The sequence below is a fragment of the Ictidomys tridecemlineatus genome, chromosome 3 (genome assembly GCF_052094955.1).
Source record: "Ictidomys tridecemlineatus isolate mIctTri1 chromosome 3, mIctTri1.hap1, whole genome shotgun sequence".
Lineage (NCBI taxonomy): Eukaryota > Metazoa > Chordata > Mammalia > Rodentia > Sciuridae > Ictidomys > Ictidomys tridecemlineatus.
The window spans coordinates 85,193,456-85,211,970 of NC_135479.1; the positions used below are offsets into that span (position 1 = coordinate 85,193,456).

Below are 18,515 nucleotides of genomic sequence, written 5' to 3' on the forward strand. Positions count from 1 at the left end.
ACTGGACAAAGATTCATGGCCAGTTAACAAGCCTGTCTTTCTACAGACTTATTCCTGGAACTCTGAGTCTAGATCAGCCTTGAAAATGGGGAGTTCAGAGGCCAACTCCTATCCTCAGCTTAGTTATCAAGAAACTGGCCTGCTCTGAGCATCTGTCCCAGGAAAGAAGTCTAAAGTAGCTGTAAGCTGGAATTGGCTCAGGTGCAAAGTAATTTTCTCAGACCTTGGGGTACCTCCCAGAAATGGACACCTGATCAGGGCACCTCCTCAACACAGGCCCCCCCCCCCCAGAGTTTAGGAGTCCTCTCACACTGTGCCTGCTGAGGCTAAGTAGCAAGGAGAGAAGTTGCAGAGAAGTCCCGAGCCTCAGCCTGCCCATGAGGGTGGGCTGGGCTACTGCACTGGTCATTTCTTGGAGCCCCAGTGGCAAGTTCCAAGGTCTGAAGCCTGTAAAGAAGAGGCCCCACACATCCCAGAAACCAGCTCACCCATTTATTTGACTGAGAACATTAAGAAGGACAACAAAATTAAACAATCTTTAATAAAATTCCTATAGAAAACTCAGTCACAGGGTGAGCACTCAGTTATCTTCCCCATTATTGAGGACTGAGAGCTCCCAATATTCTTTGGAGAATGAGCAGTAGTTTTGCTGGATGTTGCCAGTACTCAGAGCATCCATTTACACATTCAAACCAGTAGTTCCTATTGCACATATTAACATTATTTGCCACCTAGCACCCTACATATATGGTACCTCAACAAATAAATAAGACATTTCCATGTGGCATGAAACCATTTCAATTTGAATTAATATCCTTGAAAAAATCACATTAATACAAGTTTTAATAAATACAGTAAGAACAGCTGGTATTTTACTAAAATACTGAATTTTAGGTCCGAAGATTATTCCATAAATAGGTTCTTTTTCCTTTGCTTATTTTCTTGGATACATTTACTCAAGTATTAAGCTCTATGAAGTGAATTCTTTCATAGATACCATATAAAAACTGTATTAATATGCGCCTCATTACAGAAGCAGCTGGAAGAACTGGATCACACAGTTAACTGAAAAGTAACTTAGGAAAAAGCTCTGCTTTTTTTTAAACTTCAAAACACAGACTGAAGAATACCAAAGAAACATCATTTTATATAGAACTCCCACTAGAAATTTTATAAATATATATATGCAGCATATTTATATATATATATGTATATATATATTTGCCTCACCAGTAGATTTTCAGCAAGTCTGGTTGGAATGATGCTATCATAGTAAATAAATATTAACAAAAGAATTTATGAGTTTCCACAGGTTTAAAAGATTTCTTTTGAAAAATAATCATAAATTCAAGTTATAATTTGTAGTTTATACAGTTTAAAAATGGAAGGAAGACACCACTCTCTGAAGCCTTATTTGGAAAGTAAGAATAGCTCCCAGTCCCCAGGTGTGGAGAGTTGTTACCTGACTGATAACACTTGATCACAACACTGGAAAAGAAGTATTTACATCTTTCTGGTAAAGTACCAATCACGTAAAGAGAGAGAGAGAGAGAGAGAGAGAGAGAGAGAAAGAGAGAGAGAGAGAGAGAGAGAGAGAGACATCAAACAATCCCTAGTAGCATTCCTTGGCGTGCAAAGTCAGCAGGAAATGATTATCCATAATGTTGACTCATATTCATGATGAATCTTGGAAGCATTCAGAAAGCAGAGGGTGGTCATCGGGAATTTCCCAGATTAGGATTTGCGGGATGCTGTGTTGTTAATTTAACTGAGTTCCAAAATTTCATTCCCTTTATAACATCTCTGGCAGGGTCATACTCAATTTAGTGCAAGTGCAAAACAAAAAAGAAAACTAACAAATACATTAGGAGCAAAGGCTGATCGTTAAGATCTGTAGTCCTTCCGAACTGTGTGGGCCATCCAGTTCACTTTAGTAGTCCAGCTTTCCCTGAGCGCCTCATCAAATTTTTGCTTAAATTGTTTGAGTGCTTCTTCTTCACTCTTCCCTAAGGCAAGAGAGTCCTAAAAATGAAAGGGAAAAAGTATGATTTTATATCCTCATCTGAGAGGTGCAAACAGCAAACTTTGCAAGAAGTTGGCTTGGCCTCGTCTTCCCTAGCTACATTAGGCAGAGTACCTCATGTTTTTACTTAGATATTGTCTGCAGGATGGGGAACAAATAACAAGGTAGCATGATAAGATGACCTCACCAAAGGGTGTTTTGTTTGGTACTGAACCCAGGCCCCCTACGCCCCCAGTCCTTTTTATTTTGAGAAAGGATCTCAATAAGTTGCTTAGGACCTTGTTATATCGCTGACCTTGAACTTGCAATTCTCCTGTCTCAGCCTCCTGAGCCACTGGGCTTATAAGTGTGCACCACCACATTTATCTCACCAAAGGGTTTTTGAAGATAAAATTAACTTATAATTATTGCAAGATACTCAGGTACTTTTCCAGTAAGAGGACTTAAGGCAAGTAAAAGGCACACTATTGAAAAGCAAGGTGCTTAACTACTTTCTGGTCTTCCACAGTGTGGGTAGAAGGTCACTGCCCAGCATGTCTTCTGAATGCCCCTTCTACTGATGGGAAAAGCATCTGGTTATAAGATCCACTTTCAAAATTGCTCCTTCATGTGAACTTTTCAGATTCTTTTCCTCTTGGCTAAAGACCATCTAAGGAAAGGGCTTTGTTTTACTCCCTTTGGAATATTTAAATGAAATAGACACCACTTACTGACCTTCATGCCCACAAAGACCAAAATGCAAGGAGAAGGGGTTTGTACCTTGAGATACTGTATATCCTTGACAGAGGTAAGCTCAGGAAGCCCTGCAGTCAACATCAGTGCAAAGAGAGTGATGAAGAGATTCCCATGTCGGCGTAAAATCAGATATGCATCTTCACAACACTGGCGGAACCTTCAGTTGATGCAGCATATGAGCAGTGTTAGAGGGGAGACAGCACATTTCAGAAAGAAGACATTGTTAGACTTTTTATTGGAACTGGGGCATTTCTACTGAAATAAAAGTTCATTGCTGATTTTTCCTTCTCTGAATATGTTCCTAGGACTAAAATTTATATAAACTGAGTTTTCTAAAATCATGCATATCTTAAAAAAAATAAAAACCAAAATTAAATTGAAATTCTATGATAAAAGGCAATGTAACAATGCAGGCTGTTTACTTTTCATGAACACAAGAACTGATTATTAAATTAGTGATAACTATAATCCACGAGAGTTTCTGAACACAATTCAGGGTTCTGCCTATATGATTTTACTCCAGAGACTAATCTCTTTAACGTGTGCCCCCTCCATCCCACACCAGTATCTGTGCCTCTGCACTGCTCCTCCCTGTAATCTGCCTTCCCTGCTCTTTCTCTTCTTCAAGACAGTAATTCAAGGGGACCATCCATTCCTATGCCCCTTATTTTACCACAGAAAAAAACAGGACAGAAACTGGGATTCTGTCTGTATTTTAGACCTCTAATCCCCACAACAGCCCTGAACTTTAATTACTTTTGTCCACATTTTGAGATTAAAGAAACAAAGGTAGAAAGACAAGTAATGTGTTTAGGAACACACAAGTAGAAAGGAATAGATTATGAAGTCTCTCCCAGAACCCAGACTCCTCACTACTCTCTACATACAATGAGAGTAAAATCTATAATTCCTGTTCTCTCAGCATCTTACTGTCAAATATCTGAATAGCTTCAGATAATTTTCTGAAACAGATAAAAGATGGTATACTCTTGGAGTCAAACATAGTAACTTATTTCAAATTTCTATCATTTTGTTTTTTTCCTGACATTTCTGAACTGGCACAAGGATCTGACAAGCAAACTTCTCCACCCCAAAGCCTCCTGTTATTGTCTGAATATCTCCCAGACCCAAACTCAGTTAGCAAATGTTACTCTGCTGGTCAGATGACAAAATGCCACACATGTTTAGTTTTGACAGAAAGGCAATACTCACCGGCCAAACTTTTCTGTGTTTCCTGTTTTTCCTTGTTGAATGACATGAATGAAATCATAAGTAAGAATAAAAGGCACTCTCTCTCTTTTAATGCCAAATTTAGATTTAAAATTTCCAAGAATGTGTCCAAAGTCGATGTGGAAGAGCTGAAAATCAAATGGGATTTAATTTCTCTCATTTTTCTAGAGAAAAAGAAGAAAGGCAAGATCTCTGTAGCCCTCAACTCCCATGCACTACACCCACCCCTCATTCTGTGCGGAGCCCCCTGGGCCACTTGGGAAGAGTATTTTTAACACTCTTAGGTCTTTTACTTTCCATAAGAACACTGATCTTAAATTGTATAAACCCAATGGGAAAGGAGAATCTTTAAAAGAAAAATTCACCCAAATAATAAACATGCGTGATTTAAAAAAAAATGTAGTTTTACATGGACAGCATGCCTTTATTTTATTTGTTTATTTTTATGTGGTGCTGAAGATCAAACCCAGTGCCCCATGCATGCAAGGCAAGTGCTCTGCCCGAGCTACAGCCCCAGCTCAACATGAGTGATTTTTAAAATGCCAAATAGTTCTAGAAAACAAAACAAAGAGCACAAACATGCCCCACTACCTCTTTTACCCTAAGCGCTACCACTCAGAAGGTACTTTCTCCCCATGCTTACACATATTTTCCCTGGTATCTGCCTCCATTTTTCTAAATATTATTTTATACTTATATTTACTTTCTAATTTTAGATTATTATTCTTATGGAAAATAAAGATTTAGTACCCTGTGCTATAATGTTACAGAATACAGCACACTGTCATAGATTCTGGTTAAATTGGCATTCAGTGTTTTTTGGGGTTGTTTGCTTTTGCAGTACTGGGGATTAAACTGAGGGGTACTCTACTGACAAGCAAATCCACCCTCACCCCAAGATTAGAGATCCTGCTACTGAGAAATACACCTGAACCAAACAACAGTGAAACGTACCCCACACATAATCTAGCCCTGCCTGAGCCTTAACATTACTCCAACTCAGAACAATGAGGAGACAAAAACTCCAAACCAACAAGAACCCAAGGAGGAACAATCAGAGGAAACTCACATCCCACACTCCTTGACATCTATTCATATATCAAAAATGAGAAGCCCCAGAACAAAAAAGATAATTACAAAAAACAAAAAATGTGATTTGCCACTTAAACAGAATTGAGGGCAAAAAAAGAAGATGATAAATCTATCTAAATTGATGCACAAGTCCATGGCCTTTGAAAGAAAACATTAGGAAAAACGCAAAAACAAACAAACAAAAAAAATCTCCTCCCAAAATTCACAATACCCCAATAAAGGATCCCATTGATACTGAGAATTAAAATGTTCAATGAAGTAAAAGAAGATCTAAGGAATGAATTGAGATAGCAAACAGGAAATGATAAGACTACTTCATTAAAGAAATAGAAACAATGAAAAGAAATCAGTGACCAGAAACCAATCAGAAATGAAAGACACAATCAATAACAGATTAGATTACATAGAAAATAAAACCTTAGCCCTTGAAAACAGGGTATATGAACTTGAGTACATAGAATGCAATACAGGGAAAAAATTATTGAACATGATCAGAATATACAAAAACTCTGGAAAAACATCAGAAGACCAAATCTGAGAATTGTCGGGATGGAAGAGAACAGGGAGATACAAGCTAAGAGCATTGAGAACAGTTTCAATGAGATAGTTAGAAAACGTTTCTCATATCAGAAATGAAACAAAGATCCATATACTGGATCTTTGGGGGCTTATAGGACCCCCCAAAAGATCTATTCAAATGAGAAGATCCAAATTCTAGACCCTATTCTAGAGAAGACCCAAATCAATAAAATTAGAAATGAAAAAAGAGATATCACCACTGGCCCTTCTGAAATCGAGATAATCATCAGAACCTATTTTGAAATTTTATAATCAATAAACTGGAAAATTTAGAAGACATTGACAAATTTCTAGACACATATGACTTGCCCAAACTGAACCATAAAGACACAGAAAACCTAAACAGACCAATATAAAATAATGAAACTGAACAGCAATTAAAAGCCTTCCAAAACCAAAAACTCAAGAACAGACGGAATCTCAGTTGAGTGCTACTAGACCTCAAAAGAAGAATTAATTAAATTAATAATTTCTCAAATTATTCCATGAATTGAAAGAGAGGGAACACTCCCAAATATATTCCATGAAGTAAGTATAACCATGGTACCAAAACTAAAGATGCATTGATGAAAGAAAACTGTATACTCATATATCTGATGAACATAGATGCAAAAATCCTTAATAAAATATTTGCAAATCACATTCAAAAACATATCAAAAAGATAATACACCACAATCAAGTAGGTTTCATTCCAGAGATGTAAGGTTGGTTGAATATAAACAAATCAATAATGTGATCTGCCACTTAAACAGAATTAAGGGCAAGAATCTCATGATCATCTCAACAGATGCAAAAAAGGCCTTCAATAAAATCCAGCACCCTTTCATGTTAAAAATGTTGGAGAGGGATAAAAGGAACTTACCTCAACATCATAAAAGCTATTTATGACAAATCCAAAGCCAACCTCATACTGAATGGAGAAAAAACTAAAAGTATTTCCTCTAAAATTAGGAACAAGACAAAGCTGTTCACCTTATCACTCTTTCTCAATAATAGCTCTTTAACAATAGCCAGTGATCAGGCAAGAGAAGAAAATCAAAGTGATGCAAATAGGAAAGAAGTCGAACTATCTCTGTTTGCCAAATGACATGATCTTATGTCTAGAAGACCCAAAAGTCGCCAAGGGAAGATTTCTAGACCTTATGAATGAGTTCAGCAAAGTAGCCAGATACAAGTTCAATACACATAAATCAAAAGCTTTCTTATATTCCAACAGTGGTTCAGCCAAGGAAGAAATAAAGGAAACCATCTCATTCACAATAATCTCAAAACCAAAATCAAAACCAAAACAAACAAACAAACAAACAAAAAACTTGAGAATTTATTTAACCAGGGAGGTAAAAGAACTTTACAATGAAAATTATAAAACACTGATGTAAGAAAAGAAACTAAAGAACTTAAAAGATGGAAAGACCTCCTATGTTCTTGGATAGGCAGAATTAGTATTGTCAAAATGGCCATACTATCAAAAGCAATATACAAATTCAATGCAATCACCATCAAAATGCCAATGACATTCTTTACAGAATTAGAAAAAACAATCCTTAAATTGAGTTGGAAGAATAATAGACTCAGGATGGCCAAAGCAATTCTGAGTAAGAACGATGATGCAGGAGGCATCACAACTCCTGATCTGAAATTATACTACAGAGCTACAGTAACAAAAAACACCATGGTATTGGCATAAAAATATACATGCAGACTAACTGAACAGAATAGAAGACACAAAAATCCACGTAATTACAGCCATCTGATATTCGACAAAGGTGCCAAAAATATATTTTGGAGAAAAGACAGGCTTTTTAACAAATGGTGCTGGGAAAACTGAATAGCTCTATGTAGAAACTAGATCCCTATCTCTCATCGTACACAAAAGTCACATCAAAATAGATCAAAGACTTAGACCAGAAACCATGCCAACTGCCAGAAAAAAACATAGGGTCAACACTCCCTCATATTGGTGCACAGACTTTCTTATCAAAACCCCCAAACCATAAGAAACAGAACCAAAAATCAATAAGTGGGATGCCATCAAAACAAACATCTAGGGCTGGGGATGTGGCTCAAGCGGTAGCGCGCTCGCCTGGTATGCGTGCGGCCCGGGTTCGATCCTCAGCACCACATACCAACAAAGATGTTGTGTTCGCCAAGAACTAAAAAATAAATATTAAAAAAAAAAAAAAGAAAAGGGAAAAAAAAAAAACCATCTAAGGTAACGCTATTCTTCCCTAGTGGCCCCCGCTTATTGTGAATTAGCATCCGCATATTAGAGAAAACATTCTGTTTTTGGTTTTGTGGGATTCGCTTATTTAGCTTAGCATAACATTCTCCAACCATTTACTGGCAAATGTCATAATTTTACCCTTCTTTAAAACTGAGTAATATTCCAATGAGTATATCATACTACATTTTTTTTATCCATTCATCTATTGAGGGACACCTAGAAATGGTGGGAGTGAAGGGAATATGGGGATAGGAAAGATAGTAGAATGAAACAGACATTATTATTGTATGAATAAATGTGACTATATGACCAATGATTCTGCAACTGTACACTCAAGAAAAATGAGAAATTATATCCCATCTATGTATATCAAAGTGTATAAATGTAATCTACTGTCATGTATAACTAATTAAAACAAATAAAAAAACAAACAAAAAAGTTCGGTACAGGAAAGGAAACAATTAAGAATGTGAAGACAGAACCTATAGAATGGGAGAGAAACTTTGTCAGCAGATTCTCTAATAGGGGATTAATATTCAGAATATATAAAGACCTTAAAAAAACTTGACATCAAAAATAAAACAAAAAACCTCAAATAAACCCAACCAATAAGTGGGCAAAATAACTAAATAAAAAATTCTCAAAAGAAGAAACACAAGGGCTGGGGTTGTGGCTCAGTGGTAGAGTGCTTGCCTAGCACATACAAGGCCCTGGGTTCAATCTTCATATGATCCACTATCCCACTTCTTGGCATTTTCCCAAAAGAACTAAAATCAGCATCAGCATTGTATCGAGACAGCCACCTCAATGTTTATAGCAGCACAATTCACAATAGCTAAATTATGAAATCAATCTAGGTGCCCATCAATAGGTGAATGGATTAAAAAACTGTGGTATGTATACACAGTGGATTTCTACTCAGCCATAAAGAATGAAATTATGGCAATGGAGAACATCATGCTAAGTGATGTTCCCAGTCCCAAAAAATCAAAGTTCAAATGTTTTCTCTCATATGTAAAAGAGTAAAATAAAGGAAAGGAGGAGGAAAGCATAGAATATCATAAAGGGAAGATGAGTAGTATAGAAGGAGAATAAGAGGCAGAGTGGAGGGATGGAGAAGGGAAGGTAATATGGAATAATTCTTTAAAAATTATGTTATATGCATATATAAGTATACCAGAGAATTTCACTTTTAAGTAAACAGACCCAATCAAATATAAATAAATAGATAAGCAAAAGGAAATCTAACAGAGTAGGGGAAGGAGAATGGGGGAGGAGAGGGAGGATAGAAGGGAAAAGGGGCACTGTGAACTGAAATTAAATTCCGTGCATGTATGATTTTGCTCAATGAACCCAAATACTATATATAACTATATAGCTCTAAGAAAAAATAATTATTACATATAAAATAAACACATAAATCAAAATATCTTCACATACTGACAAACATTTCCTGTGGGGAAAAAACTGCCTTAGTTAAGTACTAGTTTCAACTCTTGGTGCATGTCCTTAATCCAGTAGCCTCCTGAGAAAAGATGCAAAGGAGAAAGCTGAACATGGTGGTATGTGCCTGTAATTCTACTTATTCAGGAAGCCGAGTCAGGAGGATCAAGGTCAAGCCATCCTGGGCAATGTACAAGACCCCAACAGGAAAAAAAGAAAGAAAGAAAGAAAGAAAAAAAAATATACATATATATCAGAGGAGGTACAGATTTTGAGAACTTGCATGTTTGAAAATGTCTTTCTTTATTCCATCTTCACACTTGTACGATAGTCTGGTTATAGAATTCTAAGTTAGAAGTCATTTTCCTTGAAAATTAGAAAGGCTTTTTACCATCTTAAAGTTTCCAATTTAGCTTTGATAAGACAAAGTCATTTTGATTCCTAAACTCTGATATTTGGCTTCCTGTGTCTCTGAAAAGGTTTTAGAATCTTTTCTTTATGCCTGATGCACTGAAAAGGGTTTTAATAAGAATCTTTTCATCCACTATAAGTACAAAGAAAATTGTTAAGTTTTGTGCTCTGTTGACTGGATCTTCATGAACATCAGCTCTGGGAAACATTTTTTATATTTGCTTAGGAGTTCCTTCCCTTACTCTTCTCTATTACTTCTTTCTGGAATACTATTAGGCTGATGGACTAATAGGACTAAGTCTCCCTGGACTAAGTCTCTATCACTTCAATATTGTGCATAAATACAGAGTGCGCGCGCACACACACACACACACACACACACACACACACACACACGGCAGTGGGGGTTGGGGAAGAAATAGACATTAAGGCATAGTGTTTTAAATCAAATTGCTAGGATTTAAAACCCGGAATGTCTACTCTGTTGACTCATTTTTCCTACCTATAAAATGGGGATAATACTACTTTGCTGTAAAGTTGTCATGAAGATTCTTCATTAACATATATAACACACTTACATTTGTTCCAATTTTAACTTTTTGTTTGTTCCTATTTTTAAGACCTCTATTCTCTAATTTTAAAAAAGAAGTCATTATATTTCATAATACAATGCTATCTACTTTTTTTCTATTTTAAAAATCATCATCTGTTAAACTGAAGTTACTCCATTTTCCCAGAGTCCTTCTTCCCCCACTTGATAGAGGTCTCTCTCTTTCACAGTAGAAGTTTCCTTCAAATGTCTACTAATCCAAGGGCTGGGAATGTAGCTCAGTGGTAAGGCACATGCTTAACATGCATTAGATAGTGGGAGGTGGGAAGTTAAAGGATACAAAATTTCAGTTAGACAGGAGGGAATAAGTTCAAGGGAGCTACTATACAACATGATGACTACAGTTAACAACAATATATCATACTTCTGAAAATTACTGAGAATAGATTTCAAGGCTATCACCACAATAAGTAAATAATGTTAATTAGTTCATTTAGTCATTTTATAACATACATATTTCATTTTTAACATATATATTTCAAAACATGTTTTATATATATATATATATATATATATATATATATATTTTTCTATTTGTCAATTTAAAAATATCTGCTAGTCCTTGGCTAACCATTCATATTTGAGTTGCTAAAAAGCTAAAGGAAAATTCCATGTAAATAGTTATGCTTGTTTGTTGAATAGTGATCTTCCCTGAAGAGGGCTTGGGAAGAGACCTCAACTGTAAGAATCTTTTCACTGGAATCAATCAGATTTTCTTACATGTCTTGTGGAGGAGAAGGACAGAAACCTGATAGCCAGTGTTCCTGTAGCAAAGCAAGTGGAAGTGGCTCTAAACTGCAACATTTAGTATGCTTTTAACTTAGCCCCATTTTTAATATGGCACCTTCCCCTCAGCCTTTTATAGAACTTAGTGTCCTTTAATCAGAAGTTCCTTCAGAAAATAAATCTTCTGTGTCCTTCTCCAGGTAAGGAAGGGGACTTGAGCAAATAAACTATTCCATATAAAAACTGCCGCACAATCACATTTTTAACCTTGCCCATATGCCCATCCTGAACAGTACTTGGTGCCTCCAATTTCATAGCTTTCCTTAGACTGGCATGACTTTCTTTTTCTCACACACACACACACATACATTTAGTTGTAGTTGGACACAATACCTTTATTTTACTTATTTATTTATTCATATGTGGTGCTGAGGATCGAACCCAGTGCCTTGCATGTGTTAGGCGAGCGTTCTACCACTGAGCCACATCCTACCAATACTCAGGTTCCCATTTTTCAGTCATTGCTAAATCATTGCTGCTGTTCATCTCACTTTCTATCATTCCCAAATCTATTATGTCTTTCACCCACTGTGATCTCTTCCCTAACACCTTTGACTTCTGAGTTTATCTACTTTTTTCTTGTTGCTTATTATTACTTTAGAGAGGTATCAGGAAAAAATAATGTAGACAAACCAAAGTGTTTGGTCTGATTAACTTGAAGTCTGAGGGAATCCTGTGAAGTAGGGACACATGGTTCAGTTCTCAGAACCCAAGCCAAAACTACCCAAATCTCCCATGTGGTATAAAATTCTGTGTTCCATTCATGGCCAAAACTCACATAGTCACCTAGAGATATTCATTCTGGTATGCTTCTAGTTTGAGGAATCCCAATGGTGACTAAACTGAAAAATTATCCATCTGTCTGTTAATATAAAAAAAAATTTATAAACAACCTAAGTCACTTAAATTTAAAAAAAAAAAAAAAAAGGAAAGTTTTCATTTGGAAATTCACTTGAAACTAAAGAATTTCCTCACAGTTAACCCAGCTGTGGTATCCTTAGATACCTCCAAATAGTATTCGTATACTACTTTCCTCCCTATTCCCACATATGATTAGGTTCAATGTTCTAAAAGAACTGACTCAAGTGTTGTTCCTACCACTTTTTTTTTTTAAAGAGAGACTGAGAGAGGAGAGAGAGAGAGAGAGAGAGAGAGAGAGAGAGAGAGAGAGAGAGAGAGAGAATTTTTAATATTTATTTATTTTTTTTGTTCTCGGCGGACACAACATCTTTGTTGGTATGTGGTGCTGAGGATCGAACCTGGGCCGCACGTATACCAGGCGAGCGCGCTACCGCTTGAGCCACATCCCCAGCCCTCACATTTTTTTTTTAAACTAAAGCACTGGCTACATTTTTTGAAGTCAATACATCTAGCACATCTTCTGTAAGTAAATGCTTAACCAACTAATTTGAAACAAACAAATACAAGAAGTAGATGGTTATGAAATGAGGGAAATTGAGGAAAGATGAAGATATGATTTGATATCACTGAGGCCCTTGGCAAAGCCAGCAGTATAGCTCACCTGGCCAGTTTTTTTGACCATGATGTTGTCACTGTGTCTGTCACCAATCCCAAGGACATAAGAAGCTACACAGTAGCCAGCACAAGACAGGGTAAACTCCTCAATTGCTCTGTCCAGGTCATCCCTGAATAAGAGAAAAAGTAGGAGCCTCAATGGTATTCAGCTTTCAAATGTGTGAGGTGAGACCCAAACCATACCTGTTACTTTTTTAATTGTGAAAAGAACTTACAATACATAGCTACCAAAACCACAGGGTGGGTCAGCCAAGAATCAGGGGAGTCAGGTAGCTTAAAAACACTAGATACAGGGGCTGGGGTTGTGGCACAAATGGTGGAGTGCCTGCCTAGTATGTGTGAGGCACTGGGTTTGATCCTCAGCACCACATAAAAATAAAATAAAGATATTGTATTCATCTAAAACTAAAAAATAAATATTAAAAAGAAAAAAAAAACAACACTAGATGTATGGGCTCAGCCATTCAAATTCCTGAGTCCTGGGGGTAGTGGGGGGCGGGGGCAGTGTTGGTGCTTGTTTCAGTAGGGATGGAGGTAAGCTCATGTGCATAAAAGGGCAGGCTACTGTGGTTTTGGTTGGATCACAATGTGCTTAGGAACATTTTTGTCAGTTTTGACCTAAGACTAGAATTCCATGTTGAAGAGTTGAGTATTGTAGTTTCCACCATCTGAGTCACTGATCTCAATTGGAAGCGAGCAATATAGACTCTTGTGGAGACAAGGCCACAAAGATCAAAATTTTGAAACTGATTCTCACATACAAGTTCTTAGACAATGCTAATGATAACATCTGAATCTCATTTTGAAGTCTTTAGCCATAAATAATTGTGGAGCTCTTTACTTATTAATGCTTGTCCAACACCATCACCATAAATAACACATAACTAAGCACTACATTTTTTTAGAGAGGTCACAGTCTACAAACTCATTTACTTCTTTCATAAAATTAATCTACTATAAACTTACTTAGGTTCATATATTCACATAATTACAAAAGCTGATATGTTTAAACAAAAACTTCACTATGTCATCTTAAATTCCTAGGTGGAATATCATTGCAGAGCTTATAAAATTTGACTTAGATAAAGTAGAAATCAATTATAACCATTCATAAGATTTTAGGTCATTCTGTTCTAACCTGAAGTGAAGCAATCTATAAAACTATTTTTCCTCTCAGACACCAATGATTTCTATTGGGAAAAGAATTATCTGTTTGGATGTTTGCATAGAAAAATGATGATTAAATAGAATCAACTAACCCAGAATTATATTCCTTCAGCCAGTTCAGAAGGGCATCTTTGTTGAAAGCTGCTGCAGCAGCCACATTGCTACTATTCAGCTGAATGTCAGCAATTGTTTCAGAGGTGCTCACAACTTCAATGAGGCCAGAGCGATCTCCTGTTGCTAAACAGCCATAAGGGAGCATGCTGAAAGGGAGGAAAACAGATGGGGGGGCATTAAAAAGTCATAATTTCCTTAAAATGAAACATTAATTTGTTAATTTCCCCTAGGATTTAAAAAAACTATTATCATCGATACATTGCCATTACTCATTATTATGTTATTGCCATGTGGAAAAATACCACCTCTATCTTTTGTTAGGGAATAAAATTCTTAGACAAGAGATGGAATGATTTACGAGAATTCCAAGGATCTAGCTAAATATATCATTTATTACTACAGCATTATTACTCTGTTTACTTGTTAGAGGAATGCAAGTACATTAGATAAAGAAAAACTCCTTCATTTTTACTACAAATTTTGGGGAAGGGAATCAGTTTTTATGGAACAGTTGGTATGTACTACACAGTAGGCCAAGCACTATACATATTGTTTTTGTTCAGGACAACTTCACTTTTCTAACTGCTCAAGCCCACAACCTTCAACCTTAAGGTCATCTTTGACTCTTCTCTTTCTTTCATGACCAACATTTAATTTAAGTGCCTTGAAAATGTATCCAGACTCCAAATACTTCCCCACTCCCATTCTTCCTCTGCTAAAACCAAGTCAAACTAACCTTTATCTCAATTATTGAAGTTTCCTAACTGGTCTGCCAGTGTATACATCATAGTCTGTTCTAAATGCAACAGGACTATGATTCATTTAAAATGTATGCATATGCCATCACTCCCCTGATCAAAATGTCTGTGATTGCTTTCCACCTTAGAGTGAAAGCCAACATGCTTGCCATGGCTTAAAAGCCTTCTTTAATCTGGCCTCCTTCATCTCTTCTACTTTTCCCCATTACTAACTTTGTTCCTATCACATTGGCCTCAAACATATTAGGCAAAATATTCATCTATTCCTTTGCATGTGTTATTTTCTCTTCTGGAATATTCCTCCTCAAGACATCTATATGGCTTTCCCTCTCAATTCTAGGAAATCGCTCCTGAAATATCAACTTTTCAGTGAGAACTTCCTGGATCATCCTATTTAAAATACACTATCCTTGACCAATATCCACTATTCCTTCCTTGCTTTATTCTTCTGTATACACCTCAACACTATCCAGCATCCTGTACATTTTACTTATTTATCTGTATCCACCATTAGGATATAAGTTTATCAGGTAGGGATGTCTTATTACTCACTACAGTATCCTCAGTGACTGGAAATATGCCTGGCACAGAACAGATGCTCAATAAATATTTGTAAATCATTAAGCACATTTAATAACAAAATCCTTATGAAGTTCCCAATTTTACAAATGAGGAATGTAAGTAACCTGCCCCAAATCACAAATTTAACTAACGTGTAAGATCTGAGAGTTAAAACTGGGTCTGTGCAGCTCTGAAACTATCTTTTTAACCTAACACAATCTCCAGAGTAACAGATTATTTCTGTGTAAATAAAAATACATAGGGAGAATAACGTGAATGAAGAACTGCTACATGTTTTACAGCAATTGAATGGACTGTTAAATGACAGCACCAAATGTGAAGCCAACAGGTCTGCATGCTGACTTCGTTATTTCCTGAATTGAAATTTTACCTCCCCTCCAGGATTATGAACTCCTTAGAGACAAACTTTAACTGAAAAGAGGTGACTGAAAAGGTAGAGAAGGCTGATAGTCTGTCAGGAAGATGAGACTTGATATTTTTATTAGCTAGACATCCAGAGTGGCTACCAATACCACACACTAAGAAATATTTTAGATTATTGATTAAAATAATTTTTGCCAAATTCATAAGTAGCACTTTGCTTTTTTTTTTTTAAGGATTTCTTCACCGACAGGATTCAATTTTGACAAATTCCTGCATTTTTTAAAATTTATTTTTAAATTATAGGTGGATACAATATCTTTTTTTTCAATGTGGTGCTGAGGATCAAACCCAGTGCCTCACACATGCTAGGTGAGCGCTTTATCTCTGAGCCACAACCCAGCCCGCATTTTGCTTTGATTTGTTCTTATTTGATTCCTGCTAAAGATAAAATTTTTCTCTTTTGGCCATTTTAAGAAGAATTTATTATTGGGCTGGGGCTGTAGCACAGTGGCAGAGCGCTTGCCTAGCATGCATGAGACCCTGGGTTGAATCCTCAGCATCACATAAAAAAAAACAAGAAGAATTTTTTTTTGTGTGTGAATTAGCCATTTATATCCTTTGCCTATTTATTAGAATTCTAAACATTTTTCTTAGTGATTTATATGAGCTTTATGTATATTAATGTGATTTTCTCATTTTGGTTGCAAGTATTTTCTCTACATTTAAAAAAACTATAATAACAACTTGAAAACTGCAAGAGATACATTGGAAGGTTCAACTAAAGATCAGGTACTATAGAAATGCTATGACCAGGATTTATGGGTTTAATAAATAGTTGGGTGCAGCTATGTGTCAAACAATGTCTCAGATGTCAAATGGTGATTCAGAAATAAGCAATCCCTACTCTCACTGAATTTAAAAGCACAAATGCACAATATGCTTGTGATCTCTGTATGAGGGAGAAGTACCAGGAAAACATAGCAGGAGTTAAGAAAGATCTCCATGAAGAGTAAAGACAGGAAGGCTGGAGCAGAGTATGAGGGGGGAGCATAAGAGCGGAGTGGAGAGAGGACAGAGTAAATGTTAGAAGACCATGTAGGGCACTGTAGGAGCCTATAAGGACTTCTGTCACTCTCCTGGAAAACCTACTGGGCTTTATGCAAACGGGGAAGAGGTGGGCTCGGGGGAGGGAGTGTATGAGTATATTAGCAAGTTAACAATCAGATTAAAAAGGAGACTTTCTAAAATTCCTTCCAAAGAAAAATTCAATTATTTTATACCTCTTCTAGCACTTTGCTAGTCTAACAAAATAAGGATGAAAGCCAAACCTGTCAAATTACATGCTGGTTGACTTGATATACCAATGGACTGTTTTACACCTGCATTATTCATTTATTTCTCCTTAAAAAAAAATTACCTCCAAATAAGAAAGGCAACTTTGGAGCACTAATATTTTTACTGACACCCTTATCCTTATCATGACACAACACATGTAAAGCAAACACTGTCAGGTTAAAGTGCACTTTCACACTTTCCTGCATCTCCTCCTGCCCCACTTGCAACAAAATAGGGCACAAGTCCAATAACTTCCTCTTTAAAAGCAGGCAATGATGAAAGCACTCAGTGCCTTGAGGATGGAACATTCACAACCGGAAGGAAAAAACATCCTTGTCAGAGAGACAGTTTGACATAAGTCAAGCTGGGGACAAACTCTTGGAACCCTGATCATCTTATCTAGGCCTCCTTTGCAATGAACTTCTACACTTCTTGTAAAGGCCATGACAGCACTTTCAGTAATGTTTACCTTCCTTTCTCATAATTTGACCCAAGGAGCAATGTGTTAATTTTCAAATTAAAGCAAGAATTACAAAATGAAATGAATTCTAGAGCAGTGAGGATGGCAGATTCATATCTTTACTTAATAGCTATGTACTAAGTCTTCTTTGGTCTTGACTCAACACACTGACCCAAATCTTGAGTAGTACCTTATAGCTCACTGCCTCTGAAGGAGGAAAGTGTAAATCTTTTACCTCATGTTTACATTATTTTCATATCCTTCCTTCAGCCCTCTGAGACTGATCATTAAATATCTTATATATAACTTCTGCATGGGTCTCTTAAAAGGGAAGTAAACTCCATTAGTGCAACTCAGAAATAAACTTGGACACAACCATAAAAAATAGATTTTATGTGTAGCATAGGAAGGCAGGTATACAGAGCATTGTTAAATCTCCCCAAGGTCAGATGGATTTACATGTAGACAGCCTATCAGACTTCAAAGAAAAGGTCATTTGTTGACCAAAGGATTGTTTCTTAGCCTTTTGGCTAAGATTAAGTGTTGTCAAGATATAAGGAGGTTAAGATATCTCAACATACTGATAGCCTATGTTATAATTTGACATAAAAGATAGCAAAATAGTATTATGAGACAGCAGAGAAAATTTTAAATGAGCAATATAGATTTTTCATTTATGCAAACATGGTACTGTTACAAGTACTAAAATAGTAATGTATGAAGGGTATCCAAAGATTTGGAATTGAACTTAAAAGAGTGTGTGCTACATGACCCAGTTTAACCTGAACAGCTGGCTAAAAGAAAAACAAACACAATAGGAACACTGGAGCACATATATTTATAGAAACAGTAAAAAAGTTTTGGTGAGAAAAAGACATTAGTTTGAAAATGAACTAAAAAAGAATTAAAGCCTTTCATATTTTTTTTAAAACATGGGGTCAGAGGACAAAAAGTCAGAAAAGATCCCACTGGACAGATAAGTTCCTTTTTCTTGTTAGACACACAATGTTTCCCATCAGACAGCCACTAGTTTATTTCTGGCATTCTTACATGTGGCTGCCTCCCT

At 36.3% G+C, this 18,515-nt stretch overlaps 1 protein-coding gene across 3 annotated transcripts in view; it reads right to left on the minus strand.

Annotated features, from left to right (window-relative positions):
• Positions 1-517: 517 nt before the first annotated feature.
• Pik3cb (phosphatidylinositol-4,5-bisphosphate 3-kinase catalytic subunit beta) overlaps positions 518-18,515 on the minus strand; it is a 134,776-nt gene continuing 116,778 nt past the window's right edge. For all 3 annotated transcript variants that reach the window (XM_078043407.1, XM_040269882.2, XM_005328017.5), the window contains 5 exons: positions 13,930-14,097; positions 12,657-12,780; positions 3,971-4,116; positions 2,783-2,915; positions 518-2,022 (listed from right to left, as the gene is read on the minus strand). In XM_078043407.1, the coding sequence (XP_077899533.1) occupies positions 1,885-2,022; positions 2,783-2,915; positions 3,971-4,116; positions 12,657-12,780; positions 13,930-14,097 (709 nt within the window). In that variant the 3' untranslated portion in view covers positions 518-1,884. The remainder of the gene's footprint in view (positions 2,023-2,782; positions 2,916-3,970; positions 4,117-12,656; positions 12,781-13,929; positions 14,098-18,515) is intronic.